Source organism: Scyliorhinus canicula, chromosome 1, assembly GCF_902713615.1.
Source record: "Scyliorhinus canicula chromosome 1, sScyCan1.1, whole genome shotgun sequence".
NCBI classification, from domain to species: domain Eukaryota; kingdom Metazoa; phylum Chordata; class Chondrichthyes; order Carcharhiniformes; family Scyliorhinidae; genus Scyliorhinus; species Scyliorhinus canicula.
This window is the reverse complement of record NC_052146.1, coordinates 40,253,139-40,270,716: the sequence shown is the minus strand read 5'-3', so window position 1 is coordinate 40,270,716 and position 17,578 is coordinate 40,253,139. Positions and strand designations below refer to the sequence as shown.

General features: G+C 45.3%; 1 protein-coding gene across 1 annotated transcript in view; it reads left to right on the top strand.

Annotated features, from left to right (window-relative positions):
• Positions 1-17,578, top strand: part of tctn1 (tectonic family member 1) — a 77,839-nt gene that overhangs the window by 36,150 nt on the left and 24,111 nt on the right. The window contains exons 10-11 of the mRNA XM_038788548.1: positions 1,531-1,616; positions 8,352-8,492. Of these exons, the coding sequence (XP_038644476.1) occupies positions 1,531-1,616; positions 8,352-8,492 (227 nt within the window). The remainder of the gene's footprint in view (positions 1-1,530; positions 1,617-8,351; positions 8,493-17,578) is intronic.

The window sequence follows — 17,578 nt, the reverse complement described above, 5'->3', positions numbered from 1 at the left end:
ACTCTTAAACTAAGGGGAGGAGATTAAACTGGAGCTGACAAAGATAAAATTCATAGTGTATTGCAGAGCTAGCTTTTTTAAATGTATTTATTTATTGCAGAGCTAGTTAAGATATAATAGTTATAATTAGTAGACAAAGATAGTCTTAGTGAGTGTAGATTAATTCTTACATGTATGTTTGCTATTCAGAATAAGTGTTGAACTCAAATTTAGTAGTTGATGTGTTGGGTAAGCTGGGTCTGTGAGGACTGCGTTTACTGCAACAGTGAGAGAGACAGGCTTCCAACACTTGAAGAAATGCAACTCTATTTTATTGAACTATTAACTATCATACATACTTAAACTGTGGGTTGACACTATGCTGAGTTGACTGGAGAACTGAGGCTAACCTGACCAGACTATCTTACTACATGGTGTGTGTTCTAGTTGTTGCTCACGGGCTCTGACTGTCTCAGAGGCTGGATCCCAAGAGAGCGGGAAAACTAGTGCCCTCTGGCTTTATAGTGGCCCTGTCCTGTCTGATGATTGGCTGCTGTGTTCTGTGTGTTCATTGGTCATCCTGTGTGTCAATCAATGCCTGTCTGTGCACCATCATATACCTGTGTGTATATTATGACAGTAGTGTTAATAAAATTAGTTTAGTTCTTCAAAAGAGCTTTGTGATCACTGAGCCTTCCATCCTGGAAACCCCTCACAAAGATCACCACATACTGCTGTGGAGTTTCTCATGTGAACTGAATAAACTGATGGGCATTGAATTAATATCTCTTCCAGAGGTCAGCTACTCCCAACAATACCTCTCTCCCTGTAATTGTGCACAAATCACAATATGGAGCTCAAACCCATAATTATATGCTTCTAAGGCACCAATGTTAATGGAATAAGATGGAAATGACCTTCTCTCAAGGCCCTCAATATGATTGAGTCAATAGCTAAGAGATGCATAATAATCCCTCTCGGAGAAACTGCCAGAGGGCTGACACATTTGAATGTTTTCCGCTCTCGTATCACACTTGCACAAGTTCAGTAGCATCAAGGCAGCACGGTGGCCTAGTGGTTAGCACAGCTGCCTCACGGCGCTGAGGTCCCAGGTTCGATCCCGGTTCTGGGTCACTGTCCGTGTGGAGTTTGCACATTCTCCCCGTGTCTGCATGGGTTTCGCTAAATTGCTCCTTAATTGGAAAAGATAATTGGGTAATCTAAATTTATTTTTAAAAAGTTCAGTAGCATCGATCCTTTTGATAGACCAACATTCCACTTATTGTAGTTCTATCGAAGAGTCATACAGACTTGAAACATTAACTCTGTTTCTCTGTCCACAAATGCTGCCAGACTTACTGAGTTTATCCAGCATTTTCTGTTTTATTTCAGATTTCTAGCATCTGTAGTATTTTGCTTTTATTCAACTTATTGTCATGTTTTATTGTGATTTTCACTTATTGGCAGACTTAATAATAATTTACCTTCATTATGTATCTCATTTCTGGTAGTCTTATCAACCACTAATAAATGTGCTTTTTTAACTTTCAGTACAATACGACATCACTTCCCCTCAGTGGAAATCCAGGCTATGTTGTTGGACTCCCTCTAGTGGCTGGATTTGGACCAAACCCCTCATATCCTTCACATGCTGCCTTTCACATCGTAAAATAAATGCAAGCGGTGAAAGTCTTTCAGCTCATCTGCAAATGCAGAGTCTTTCCGGTTTAATTGTTATCACCGCCCCCGCCTCCCACACACTCAATCATAAGGCTTGAGTTGTTTCTTGAACGATTTTACAGGTTACCCCTCCGTACCTTGCCTGGAAGTCCATCCTATGTATTTATCATTCTTGATGTGGAGATGCCGGCGTTGGACTGGGGTGAGCACAGTAAGAAGTCTTATAACACCAGGTTAAAGTCCAACATGTTTATTTCAAACACTAGCTTTCGGAGCACTATTCCTTCCTCAGGTGAATTCCCCTGAGGAAGGAGCAGTGCTCCGAAAGCTAGTGTTTGAAACAAACATGTTGGACTTTAACCTGCTGTTGTAAGACTGTTTATCATTCTTGTGTAAAGAATATTATTCTTGTAAGAAATCTTCAATGAATGGGAATGTGTTTCAAGGTTCTGATGATATAAGTTTGTTTTACTTCATTCTCCATCATTATGGTCATTTTTGGTCCCTATCTTTAGGGAAATATTTTCTTCCCTTTTTTTTCAACTTATTTTTCATTGTCACCTATTTGACCATAGAACAAAGAACAATACAGCATAGGAACAGGCCCTTCGGCCCTCCAAGCCTGTACCGGTCATGATACCACCCTTAGCCAAAACCCTCATTGCTTCCTGGTGCCGTATCCTTCTGTACCCATCCTAGCCATGTATTTGTCGAGATGCCTTTTGAACGCCGTTATGTAGCTGCTTCCACAACCTTCCCTGGCAACCCGTTCCAGGCACTCACCGCCCTCTGTGTAAAAACCCAGACTCTAACATCTCTTCTAAACTTTGCCCCACAGATCTTAAACCTATTCCCCTAGTGACTGACTCCTCCACCCTGGGAAAGAGTGCCTGCCCATCCACTCTATCCTTGACCCTCATAATCTTGTAGATCTCTATCAGTTCCCCCTCATCCTCCATCGTTCTAATGAAAACAGTCTGAATCTATTAAGCCTTTCCGTATAGCTAACACCCTCCAGACCAGGCAACCTCCTGGTAACCATCCTCTGCACCCTCTCCAAAGCCATCCTTCTGGTAGTGTGGACTAGAATTGTGCTCAGTATTCTAAGAAATGAAATTAAATGAAAATCGCTTATTGTCACAAGTAGGCTTCAAATTAAGTTACTGTGAAAAGCCCCTAGTCGCCACATTCTGGCTCCTGTTCGGGAAGGCTGGTACGGAAATTGAACCATGCTGCTGGCCTGCCTTGGTCTGCTTTCAAAGCCAGCAATTTAGCCATGTGCTAAACCAGCCTTACCAAGGTTCTATACAACTGTAGAATGATTTGCCAGTTTTTATACTCAATGCCCCGTCCAATGAAGGCAAACATTCCATATGCTTTCTTGACTATCTTGTCCACTTGTGTTGCCACTGTCAAAGATCTATGGACCTATATGCTCAGATCTCCTAACTTTCTATATTCCTAAGAATTTCGCCATTTACTATATATTTCCAATTCTATGTTAACCTACCAAAATGCATTATCTCACATTTGTCTGGATTAAACTCCATTTGCCATTTCTCTGCCCAAGTCTCCAACCTATCTATGTCCTGCTGTATCCTCTGACAATCCTCAACTCTATCTGCCACTCCACCAATCTTAGTGTCAGCCGCAAACTTGCTAATCAGACCAGCTACATTTTCCTCCGAATCGTTTATGTATACTACAAATAACAGAGGCCCCAGCACCAATCCCTGTGGAACGCCACTAGTCACAACCTTCCATTCAGTAAAACACCCTTGTCTTTTTTTTCTTTTTTAAAATAAATTTAGAATACCCAATTTTTTTTTCCAATTAAGGGCAAATAAGCGTGGCCAATCCACCTAACCTGCACATAAGAACTAGGAGCAGAAGTAGACCGTCCGGCCCTTCGAGCCTGCTCCGCCATTCTATAAGATCATGTCTGATCTTTTCGTGGTCTCAGAACCACTTACCCGTATACTCGCCATAGCCCATAATTCCTTTATTTTTCAAAAAAACATCTACCCTATCTTTAAATATATTCAATGAAGTAGCGTCTACTACTCCTTTCGGTAGGGAATTCCATACTTTAACCCCCTCTGAGTGAAGAAGTTCCTCCTTGATTCAGTCCTAAATCTGCTCCCCCTAATCTTGAGGCTATGCCCTCTTGTCCTACTTTCACCTACCAGTGGAAACATCCTTTCTACTTCTATCTTATCCATTCCCTTCAAAATTTTATATGTTTCTATTAGATCCCCCCTCAACCTTCTGAATTCCAGTGAATATAATCCCAATCTACTCAGCCTCTCCTCATACGATAACCCCCTCAACTCCGGAATCAGCCTAGTGAACCTACTCTGCATCCCCTCTAGTGCTAGCACATCCTTTCTCAAGTGTGGAGACCAAAACTGCACACAGTACTCCAGGTGTGGCCTCACCAGCACCTTGTACAACTGCAACAGTACCTCTCTACTTCTAAACTCAATCCCCTTCGCAATGAAGGACAAAATTCCATTTGCCTTCCTAATTACTTGTTGCACCTGCAGACCAACCTTCTGTGACTCATGCACAAGTACACCCAGGTCCCTCTGCATAGCAGCATGCTGCAGCTTTTTACCATTTAAGTAATAATCTGTTCTATTGTTACTCCTACCAATCTTTTACGTCTTTTAGGGTTATGGGGGTGAAAACCACGCAGACACAGGGAGAATGTGCAAACTCCACATGGACAGTGACCCAGGGCAGGAATTCAAACCCGGGTCCTCAGCACCGTAGTCCCAGTGCTAACCACTGCAGCACTGTGCTGCCCTTTAGTAAAACACCCTTCTACTGCTACTCTCTACCTTCTGTGACCGAGCCAGTTCTGTATCCATCTTACCTCCTCACCTCTGATCCCGTGTGACTTCACCATTTGTACCAGTCTGCCATGAGGCTCTTTGTCAAAGGCTTTACGGAAGTCCATGTAAACAACATACGCCGCCCTCCCCATATCAATCATCTTTGTCACCTCCTCAGAAAGCTCGATCAAGTTAGTGAAGCATGACCTCCCCTTCACAAAACTCACTCAGACACGGGGAGAATGTGCAATAAGGATAAAAGATATGAGTCGAGGCCCCAGCAATTTCCTCCCTTCCTTCCCTCATAATTCTGGGGTAAATCTCATCCGGCCCAGGAGACTTACCTACATTAATGTCTTTTAAAACACCCAATACCTCCTTTTTGATGTCAACATGACCCAGACTATCCACACACCCGACTCGAGAATCATCTTCCGCAAAGTCCTTTTCTTTTTGAACACTGATGCAAGATACTCATTTAGTACCTCGCCCATTTCCTCTGGCTCAACACATAGATTCCCCCCTTAAGTGGTCTAATCCTTTCCCAGGTCACCCCCTTGTTTTTTACATATGAATAAAAAACTTTGGGATTCACCTTAATCGTACTTGCCAAGGACTTTTCATGACCCCTCCTCGCCCTCCTAATTTCCCGCTTAAGTACCTTCCTACTTTCTTTATACTCAAAGAACAAAGAAAAGTGCAGCACAGGAACAGGCCCTTCAGCCCTCCAAGCCCATGCCAGTCGTTCCAGTGAGAACAAACCGAGTTTATTCAACCGCTTCTCATAGCTAATGCCCTCCATACCAGGCAACATCCTGGTAAATCTCTTCTGCACCCTCTCTAAAGCCTCCACATCCTTCTGGTAGTGTGGCGACCAGAATTGTACGCTATACCCCAAGTGTGGCCTAACTAAGGTTCTATACAACTGCAACATGACCTGCCAATTCTTATACTCAATGCCCCGGCCAATGAAGGCAAGCATGCAGTATGCCTTCTTGACTACCTTCTCCACCTGTGTTGCCCATTTCATCTGTGGACCTGTCCACCTAGATCTCTCTGACTTTCAATACTCTTGAGGGTTCTACCATTCACTGTATATTCCCTACCTGCATTAGACCTTCCAAAATGCATTACCTCACATTTGTCTGGATTTAACTCCATCTGCCATCTCTCCGCCCAAGTCTCCAAACAATCTAAATCCTGCTGTATCCTCTGACAGTCCTCATCGCTATCCTCAATTCCACCAACCTTTGTGGCGTCTGGAAACTTACTAATCAGGCCGGTTACATTTCCCTCCTAATCATTTATGTATACTGCGAACAGCAAAGGTCCCAGCACTGATCCCTGCGGAACACCACTAGTCACAACCTTCCAATTAGAAAAGCACCCTTCCATTGCTACTCTCTGCCTTCTTATGACCTAGCCAGTTCTGTATCCACCTTGCCAGCTCACCCCTGATCCCGTGTGACTTCTCCTTTTGTACCAGTCTACCATGAGGGACCTTGTCAAAGGCCTTACTGTAGTCCATATAGACAACATCCACTGCCCTACCTGCATCAATCATCTTTGTGACCTCTTCGAAAAACTCTATTAAGTTAGTGAGACACGACCTCCCCTTCACAAAACCATGCTGCCTCTCACTAATACGTCCATTTGCTTCCAAATGGGAGTAGATCCTGTCTCGAAGAATTCTCTCCAGTAATTTCCATACCACTGATGTAAGGCTCACCAGCCTGTGGTTCCCTAGATTATCCTTGCTACTCTTCTTAAACAAAGGAACAACACTTGCTATTCTCCAGTCCTCCGGGACATCACCTGAAGACAGTGAGGATCCAAAGATTTTTGTCAAGGCCTCAGCAATTTCCTCTCTAGCCTCCTTCAGTATTCTGGGGTAGAGCCCATCAGACCCTGGGGACTTATCTACCTTAATATTTTTTGAGACGCCCAACACCTCGTCTTGTTGGATCTCAATGTGACCCAGGCTATCTACACACCCTTCTCCAGACTCATCATCCACCAATTCCTTCTCTTTGGTGAATACTGATGCAAAGTTATCATTTAGTAGGGGCTGGTTTAGCACACTCGGCTAAATCGCTGGCTTTTAAAGCAGACCAAGGCTGGCCAGCAGCACGGTTCAATTCCCATATCAGCCTCCCTGAACAGGCGCCGGAATGTGGCGACTAGGGGCTTTTCACAGTAACTTCATTGAAGCCTATTCGTGACAATAAGCGATTTTCATTTTCATTTCATTTCATTTTCACTTCATTTCATTTAGTACCTCGCCCATTTCCTCTGGCTCCACACATAGATTCCCTCCCCTGTCCATCAGTGGGCCAACCCTTTCCCTGGCTACCCTCGTGCTTTTTATGTATGTGTAAAAAGCCGTGGGATTTTCCTTAACCCTATTTGCCAATGACTTTTCGTGACCCCTACTAGCCTTCCTGACTCCTTGCTTAAGTTCCTTCCTACTTTCCTTATATTCCACACAGACTTTGTCTGTTCCCAGCCTTTTGACTGTCCTCACCCTTCTAGATTGTACAACAGCCTCCTTTTTCTTTTTGACAAGGTTCACAATGTCCTTCGTTATCCAAGGCTCACTTCCTTCATTTTATCAACTGTCGCTTGAAAGACTCCCACTTGACCGATGTTGATTTACCCTCTAAAAGCCGCACCCAATCCTAATTCTTCAATTCCTGACTAATGTTATCGTAATTTGCATTTCCCAAATTTAGCACCTTAACGCAAGGCTTATCCTCATCCCGATCCAAAAGTACCCTAAAATGGATGGAATTATGGTCACTACTTTAAAAATGTTCCCCTACTGAAACCTCAATCACCTGTCCAGGCTCATTCCCCAATACCAGATCCAGTACTGCCCCTTCCCTAGTTGGACTATCTACATATTGCATCAAGAAGCCTTCGTGGATACGCTTTACAAACTCTGTCCCATCCTAGCCCCTAGCACGAATTGAGTCCCAGTCAATATTGGGGAAGTTGAGTTGATTCAATTTCATATTGAACTTGGCTTGTACTTCTTTAGCATGTGACATAAACAAAAGGGTGTAATGTTTGGTTTTGGGGGAGGATGAAAAAGGATTCGATCCTTGTTGCCATGTCAAAAGCTTTGGCGTAAATTAAACAAATCGTGAAACTGGAGAAAAGTAGGGAATTTCTCAAATAGATTTTTTAAAAACAAGCATAGTTGAAAAAACATAAATTAGTTCAACATTTATTTGATTATTGGTTGCAGAAATCTAGGGCGGGATTCTCCCGACGGGCGGCTAGGTGCCGACACTGGAGTAAAACGGGAGTGTTTTACTCTGGCGGCATCACCCGTTCTGGGACCCCCATTCTGCGCCCCACAGGGGGCTAGGACGGTGCTGGAGCGGCCTCCGCCGCCCCAGCTGCCGAGCCTGGCCTGAACCCGGCGCCGCGGGGTCCGTGCATGCGTAGTTGAGCCGGCGCCAACTTCTTCTGCGCGGTTGCCCCGATGCCAAATGGCGCAGGGCTACAGGAGCCAGCGCGGAGGAAAGGAGGCTGGGGGGCAGAGAGGCTGGCCCACTGATCGGCTCTGAGGATGTTAGAACGGCACCGGTGGGACTCGGCTTTTTGTTGACGACCGCTCAGCCCATCCGGCCCGGAGAAGCGGCACGCCGGCCTGGGCCGGAGAGTCGGTGCATACCCTGACTGGCGCCACACCGACTGCGCCGATGGCACCGATTCTCCGCATTGCGTCGGGTGGCGTGGCCCGATTCGCGCGGTGCCGTGCCGATTCTCCGACCCAAGGTCGGAGAATTACGCCCCTAATCTTTTCATACTTTTTCTGGAAGCTTACCCTTAACTGACTCTTTCCACATTTGGCATAATTCAGAGCAAAAACAGATTTGGACAGCTGACTGTCATTAAAAGTTCAGCGAATCAGGATTGTTTACAAATGGAAGGCCATCGGACACCAGTACTTTTTGGGTATAATTTAAAGTCTGGTTGTATATTGCGGTAGGTAATACAAGATCATTTTACTGTATTCATGAACACCCCTTGAGATTCAGTGCTGGCAACAGTTCAAGGATATGCCACTAGTATTATAGAAGCCAGTATGATGACAATTAAACTGATAAAGTGTTTATCTTTATTTACATCAAATAAACTAGTGCACGAGGAACCTTTAGACTGGGGGAAAGAAAACACCAGATTATTTAGCAAGCACTGTCTGGGAGTGGATTTTCCACCATTGGTTTGATAGTGTTTGATAATGGGAGAAAAGAGCAGCCTCATGCTCAGACCACTGAGTCATTTTACTGGATAAGTTTCTCTTCTTCAGCTACACTAGGGACAGTTCACGTCCCCTCCAGCCCATCTGCCGGCAGGTAAGAACAGAAGGGAGGCACGGCCAGCTTTCTGTGCCATTTCCTTCTAGCCTGCCCCTGTCTGTTACTGGTTCTGACCAGGTGATTCTTGTGCCACTAGGCTTTGGAAAGTGATGTCAATGATGTCAATTTGCAAATAAAAGACCCAGGGTTGGATTCTCCGTTGCCCGACGCCGAAATCGGGAACGGCGATTGGGCGGAGAATAGCTCCTGCGGCTAAATTGCAGCAGATATCAGGTTGCAATGCTCCGTCCCCTCCAAATCAGTGCCTTTGTGACTCGCAGAGTTGCAACCCCGTTCACATCTCATTATCACGCCCACCCGCGATGCTCCGCCTCCGATGGACCATGTTCCCGATGGCGCGGTCCACGTGTGCTCTCAACAGTCGTGAGCCTGGCATGGCAGCTGCAGAGAGAGAGAGAGAGGACGTATGGACAGTGTTGCAGCTGGCCGGGAGTAGTAGGGGGTGGCCAGGAGTTGGGCTGTGGGGTCGGGGTGGATGGGTATGCGGTCCAGCACAACCGGCGCCATCTGTTCAGGCACAATCGGTGTGTGTGAGGGGTGTAAGTGTATGCGCGGCTGCAGTTCGTCAACCCTGCGCATGTCGGTCACGGACCCAGCGATTCTCACTGTTTTTCACATGTTCTGAGGGTGTTTCACACGGTGCTGGTGCTAGACCTTTCGGATGCAGAATCGGTGCAGGTGTGGCACCGGTTTTTCAGTTGTGGAACTCCACAGATAGAACATAGAACATAGAACAGTACAGCACAGAACAGGCCCTTCGGCCCTCGATGTTGTGCCGAACAATGATCACCCCACTTAAACCCACGTAACCTGTATACCCGTAACCCAACAATCCCCCCATTATCCTTACACTACGGGCAATTTAGCATGGCCAATCCACCTAACCCGCACATCTTTGGACTGTGGGAGGAAACCGGAGCACCCGGAGGAAACCCACGCGCACACGGGGAGGACGTGCAGACTCCACACAGACAGTGACCCAGCCGGGAATTGAACCTGGGACCCTGGAGCTGTGAAGCATTGATGCTAACCACCATGCTACCGTGAGGCCCCTCATCCTCCGTTAGCATCAACACTTAGACGCAGGAATGGAGAATCCAGCCCCAGGTTCTGGGAGGGGCCTCTCTTCTCCCTCACAAAGCCCCCAATCGACCTTGGTCTAAATTTGAAATCGGACTTATAAAACTGCAATACCAACTTGTTACTCTCCAGAAAACCCAATGGGGAAGATGGAAGAAGAGCCAGTTTTTTTAAAATTTAGGGCACCCAATTCTTGTTTTCCAATAAAGGGGCAATTTAGTGTGGCCAATCCACCTACCCTGTACACCTTTTGGGTTGTGACAGTGAGACCCAAGCAAACATGGAGAGAATGCGCAAACTCCACACGGACAGTGACCCGGGGCCAGGGTTGAACCTTGATTCTTCAGCGCTGTGAGGCAGCAGTACTAACCACTGCAGCACCGTGCTGCCCCAGGGAGCCAGTCTTTGTACACTTTTAAGATCATTTATTCACAGAGATGCACAGTACAAACACACAGCTCCTAAATTCAAAGCCCAGTTCTAGTCTGTTCCTTCATATAGGAGCCCAAGTGAATACCGGGTTTAGAAAAAAGAGAGGTAATCTCTTCAGGATTCTGAAGGTGCTTGATGAGGTAAACACTGAGCCTTTGTTTCCCCTGGCAGGGGAATCTAGAACAAGGCGGCACAGTTTTGGGATAAGGGGCTGACCATTTAGGACTGAGATGAGAAATTTCTTCACGGAGGATTTAGAATCTTTAGAATCCTCGACCCAAGAGGCTTACAGGCATACCACTGCAAACTATATTTAAGGTCGAGAGGGACGGATTTTTGGTCCATTAGGGAATCTATCAATGTCGAGAATGGGTGGGAGAGTAGAGTTAAAGCCTAATATCAACCATGATATTATTCGGTGGCAAATGAGATTTCTGCTCCTAGTTATCGTAGCAGCTTTTCCCAATGTTCTTCCTCTGTACCTGGGGGCTTTTCTCGGAAGCAGAAATCTTGCTATAAGCCGGATGTTGATAAATAATGTTCTCTAAATCAGGAAATGAGTCTAGCTTGCAGCAGTGCTGGTGGGGCTCTTATCCCAGACCAGACCCCAACTGTGGCTAGGCTACCGAAACCCAAAAGTTTGAGTTTATTTTAAAACTGTATGGAAAGAATTATTCACTCCAGGAATGATCGCATGAAAAAATAGGACTTTGGTATTTCTGCAACAAATCTTTATTATAATTATAATATTAAACTTTTAACTTCACAAGAAAAGCCTACATATACCCCTTAACACAATTATACAATTCCATATTAAACAATAAGAAAAGAAACACACAGCTCTTAATCTGTCTTGAAATTAGCAAGGCATAGAGTAATACTTGCTTTATAAAACTGATTTGTCTCTGGTTCGAACCCCTTCAGACTCTGGCTGAGTATCTTTAAATAGCTGCTTCAACTTGATTGTTTCAGCCCCTTGTCTTCAGGCAAGACTACTTTGGACTCCGAGTCAGGCAGATTTCTCTCTCTGTCTCTCTCTCTCTCTGTCTCTGTCTCTCTCTCGCTCTCTCTCACTCTCTCAAAGACACATATCTCTGCAGGCTTCAAAATCACATTAACTCCCCAGACAGGGACCTCCTCAGTCAAAGAAGAACAATGAACAAAGAAAAGTACAGTAAGAAGTCTTACAACACCAGGTTAAACTCCAACAGGTTTGTTTCAAACACAAGCTTTCGGAGCACTGCTCCTTCCTGATTAGCTGGCACCTCCACATCAAGAAAAGTACAGCACAGGAACAGCCCTACGACCCTCCAAGCCTGTGTCGACCATGCTGCCCGTCTAAACTAAAATCTTCCACACTTCCTGGGTCCGTATCCCTCTATTCCCATTCTATTCATGTATTTGTCAAGATGCCCCTTAAATGTCACTATCGTCCCTGCTTCCACCACCTCCTCTGGCAGCGAGTTCCAGGCACCCACTACCCTCTGGGTAAAAAAAACTTGCCTCGTACATCTCTTCTAAACCTTGCCCCTCGCACCTTAAACCTATGACCCCTAGTAATTGACCCCTCTACCCTGGGGAAAAGCCTCTGACTATCCACTCTGTCTATGCTCCTCATAATTTTGTAGATCTCTATCAGGTCGCCCCTCAACCTCCGTCGTTCCAGTGAGAACAAACCGAGTTTATTCAACCGCTTCTCATAGCTAATGCCCTCCATACCAGGCAACATCCTGGTAAATCTCTTCTGCACCCTCTCTAAAACCTCCACATCCTTCTGGTAGTGTGGCGACCAGAATTGTACGCTATACCCCAAGTGTGGCCTAACTAAGGTTCTATACAACTGCAACATGACCTGCCAATTCTTATACTCAATGCCCCGGCCAATGAAGGCAAGCATGCAGTATGCCTTCTTGACTACCTTCTCCACCTGTGTTGCCCCTTTCATCTGTGGACCTGTCCACCTAGATCTCTCTGACTTTCAATACTCTTGAGGGTTCTACCATTCACTGTATATTCCCTACCTGCATTAGACCTTCCAAAATGCATTACCTCACATTTGTCTGGATTTAACTCCATCTGCCATCTCTCCGCCCAAGTCTCCAAACGATCTAAATCCTGCTGTATCCTCTGACAGTCCTCATCGCTATCCTCAATTCCACCAACATTTGTGGCGTCTGGAAACTTACTAATCAGGCCGGTTACATTTCCCTCCTAATCATTTATGTATACTGCGAACAGCAAAGGTCCCAGCACTGATCCCTGCGGAACACCACTAGTCACAACCTTCCAATTAGAAAAGCACCCTTCCATTGCTACTCTCTGCCTTCTTATGACCTAGCCAGTTCTGTATCCACCTTGCCAGCTCACCCCTGATCCCGTGTGACTTCACCTTTTGTACCAGTCTACCATGAGGGACCTTGTCAAAGGCCTTACTGTAGTCCATATAGACAACATCCACTGCCCTACCTGCATCAATCATCTTTGTGACCTCTTCGAAAAACTCTATCAAGTTAGTGAGACACGACCTCCGCTTAGTGGGCAGCACGGTAGCATGGTGGTTAGCATAAATGCTTCACAGCTCCAGGGTCCCAGGTTCGGTTCCAGGCTGGGTCACTGTCTGTGCGGAGTCTGCACGTCCTCCCCGTGTGTGCGTGGGTTTCCTCCGGGTGCTCCGGTTTCCTCCCACAGTCCAAAGATGTGCGAGTTAGGTTGATTGGCCATGCTAAATTTCCCGTAGTGTCCTTAAAAGTAGGTTACGGGAGGGGTTGTTGGGTTACGGGTATAGGGTGGATACGTGGGGTTGAGTAGGGTGATCATTGCTCGGCACAACATCGAGGGCTGAAGGGCCTGTTCTGTGCTGTACTGTTCTATGTTCTATGTTCACAAAACCATGCTGCCTCTCACTAATACGTCCATTTGCTTCCAAATGGGAGTAGATCCTGTCTCGAAGAATTCTCTCCTGTAATTTCCATACTACTGATGTAAGGCTCACCAGCCTGTAGTTCCCTAGATTATCCTTGCTACTCTTCTTAAACAAAGGAACAACACTTGCTATTCTCCAGTCCTCCGGGATATCACCTGAAGACAGTGAGGATCCAAAGATTTTTGTCAAGGCCTCAGCAATTTCCTCTCTAGCCTCCTTCAGTATTCTGGGGTAGAGCCCGTCAGACCCTGGGGACTTATCTACCTTAATATTTTTTGAGACGCCCAATACCTCGTCTTGTTGGATCTCAATGTGACCCAGGCTATCTACACACCCTTCTCCAGACTCATCATCCACCAATTCCTTCTCTTTGGTGAATACTGATGCAAAGTTATCATTTAGTAGGGGCTAGTTTAGCACACTGGGCTAAATCGCTGGCTTTTAAAGCTGGCCAGCAGCACGGTTCAATTCCCATACCAGCCTCCCCGAACAGGCGCCGGAATGTGGCGACTAGGGGCTTTTCACAGTAACTTCATTGAAGCCTATTCGTGACAATAAGCGATTTTCATTTTCATTTCATTTCATTTTCAATTCATTTCATTTAGTACCTCGCCCATTTCCTCTGACTCCACACATAGATTCCCTCCCCTGTCCTTTCCCTGGCTACCCTCGTGCTTTTTATGTATGTGTAAAAAGCCGTGGGATTTTCCTTAACCCTATTTGCCAATGACTTTTCGTGACCCCTACTAGCCTTCCTGACTCCTTGCTTAAATTCCTTCCTACTTTCCTTATATTCCACACAGACTTCATCTGTTCCCAGCCTTTTGTCTGTCCTCGCCCTTCTAGATTGTACAACAGCCTCCTTTTTCTTTTTGACAAGGTTCACAATGTCCTTCGTTATCCAAGGCTCACTTCCTTCATTTTATCAACTTGCTTGAAAGACTCCCACTTGACCGATGTTGATTTACCTTCTAAAAGCCGTATTAGACCTTCCAAAATGCATTAACTCACATTTGTCTGGATTAAACTCCATCTGCCATCTCTCCGCCCAAGTCTCCAAACGATCTAAATCCTGCTGTATCCTCTGACAATCCTCATCGCTATCCGCAATTCCACCAACCTTTGTGTCGTCTGCAAACTTACTAATCAGACCAGTTACATTTTTAAATGCGTATTGCCAGGCTCTACACACCGTATAATGATTTGTGCTGGAATATACCCAGACCTATGTTGATACCACTTCAACCAGTTACAATAAGCAATGCTTGTGGTGTCTTATCCTCTGATTTTTTTTTCTCTGTACATTTTGGGAAGCCACCTGATGCCTTATTTAGATGTAGAAAATTAACGTACACGTGAATGAGTTTCTGTGATGACTCCATTTGTTAACTGTACACTAATTAAGTGTTTAATCACATTCCAATTGTAGGCATTCACTGGGGATCACCTGTACTCATACATATAGGAGCAGGTTACCTCTTGAGGGGCAATCTAGAATGAGAGGTCATAGTTTTGGAAATGGTGTAACATATTTAAAATAGAGATGAGAAGAAATTACTTCTCTCAAAGGGTCGTGAATCTGGAATTCACGACCCCAGAATGCAGTGGATGCTGGGACCTTGAGTAAATGTGAGGAGGAGATAGACAGATTTTTAATTAGTAACGGGTTGAAGGGTTATTGAGAACAGCCAGAAAAGTGAAGTTCAACCATGACTGTATTGAATAGTGGAGCAGGCTCGAGGGGCTGAATTGCCTACTCCTGCTCCTCGGTCTTGCGTTCTTATTAAGCAGTTGGTGTTGGATTGGAGGCACACTATTTATAATGCACCCCTCTGTAAGTGAAAGCTTGAAGGTGTATAAAAACTAGGCTCCAGCTTTATCCAACCACCTGGAGTTTTGACACTGCTAGTTAATGCAACAGGTGGCATTTGGATATGACTCTTGCTTCTGACGTTATTCCCACCCAGGATGGTGCCTCTCCAGCTTCCGTTTTTTAATTAATTCTTGGGATGTCAAAGCCAGCATTTATTGCCCTTGAGAAGGTGGTGGTGAGCCATATTCTTGAATTGCTGCAGTCCATGTAATGTAGATACACCCACAGTGCTGTTGGGAAGGAAGTTCCAAGATTTTGATAAAGCGACAGTGAGGATGACAGAGACAGTTCCAGGTCAGGGTGATGTGTACCTTAATGAGGGAGTTTGCAGGTTATGGCTTTCCGATACATCTAGTGCCATTGTCCTAGATGGTAGGGGTTGAGGGTTTGGAAAATGTCATCGAAGGAATCTTGCTGAATTGCTGCATTCATCTTCTAAATGGTACACATTGTTGCCATTATGTGCCAGTGGTAGAGAAAGTGAATAAGATGGTGGATGGAATGCTACTCACGTGGGCTGCTTTGTCTTGAACAGTGTTGAGTTTCTTGAATGTTGGAACTGTACTCATCTAGGTAAGTGGAGAATATTCCATCACATGTCTGATTTGTGCCTTGTAGATGGACAGGCTTTGAGGAGTCAGGAAGAAAGTTAGTCACTGCAGAATTCCCCGCTTCTGACCTGTTCTTGTAGCCACAGTATTTATGTGGCTGAACCAGTTCAGTCACATGGACTGCAGCAGTTCAAGAATATGGCTCACCACCACCTTCTCAGTTTCTGATCAATGGATATTGATGTTTGGGAATTCACTGATGGTAATACTGTTGAATGTTGAAGGAAGATGATTAGATTCTCTCCTTTCGGAGTTGGTCATTGTCTGCCACATGTGTGGCATGAATACTACTTATACTCTAAAGCTTTCTATAGATATGTCAGGAATAAGAGAATGACTAGGGTAAGAGTAGGGCCAGTCAAGGACAGTAGTGGGAAGTTGTTCGTGGAGTCCGAGGAGATAGGAGAGGTGCTAAATGAATATTTTTCGTCAGTATTCACACAGGAAAAAGACAATGTTGTCGAGGAGAATACTGAGATACAGGCTACTAGACTAGAAGGGCTTGAGGTTCATAAGGAGGAGGTGTTAGCGATTCTGGAAAGTGTGAAAATAGATAAGTCCCCTGTGCCGGATGGGATTTATCCTAGGATTCTCTGGGAAGCTAGGGAGGAGATTGCTGAGCCTTTGGCTTTGATCTTTAAGTCATCTTTGTCTACAGGAATAGTGCCAGAAAACTGGAGGATAGCAAACGTTGTCCCTTGTTCAAGAAGGGGAGTAGAGACAACCCCGGTAACTATAGACCAGTGAGCCTTACTTCTGTTGTGGGCAAAATCTTGGAAAGGTTTATAAGAGAAAGGATGGATAATCATCTGGAAAGGAATAATTTGATTAGAGATAGTCAACATGATTGAGTTCTTTGAGAAGGTGACCAAACAGGTGGATGAGGGTAAAGGAGTTGATGTGGTATATATAGATTTTAGTAAAGCGTTTAATAACGTTACCCACGGTAGGCTATTGCAGAAAATACGGAGGCATGGGATTCAGGGTGATTTAGCAGTTTGGAACAGAAATTGGCTAGCTGGAAGAAGACAAAGGGTGGTGGTTGATGGGAAATGTTCAGACTGGAGTCCAGTTACTAGTGGTGCACGACAAGGATCTGTTTTGGGGCCACTGCTGTTTGTCATTTTTATAAATGACCTGGAGGAGGGCGTAGAAGGATGGGTGAGTAAATTTGCAGGTGACACTAAAGTCGGTGGAGTTGTGGACAGTGCGGAAGGATGTTACATGTTACAGAGGGACATAGATAAGCTGCAGAGCTGGGCTGACAGGTGGCAAATATAGTTTAATGCAGAAAACTGTGAGGTGATTCATTTTGGAAGGAATAACAGGAAGACAGAGTGAAATGAAAAAATGAAAATCGCTTATTGTCACAAGTAGGCTTCAATAAAGTTACTGTGAAAAGCCCCTAGTCGCCACATTCCGGCGCCTGTCCGGGGAGGCTGGTACGGGAATCGAACCGTGCTGCTGGCCTGCTTGGTCTGCTTTAAAAGCCAGCGATTTAGCTGAGTGAGCTAAACCAGTACTGGGCTAATGGTAAGATTCTTTGTAGTGTGGATGAGCAGAGAGATCTCGGTGTCCATGTACATAGATCCCTGAAAGTTGCCACCCAGGTTTCGAGGGTTGTTAAGAAGGCGTACGGTGTGTTAGCTTTTATTGGTAGAGGGATTGAGTTTCGGAGCCATGAGGTCATGTTGCAGTTGTACAAAACTCTGGTGCGGCCGCATTTGGAGTATTGCGTGCGGTTCTGGTCGCCGCATTACAGGAATGATGTG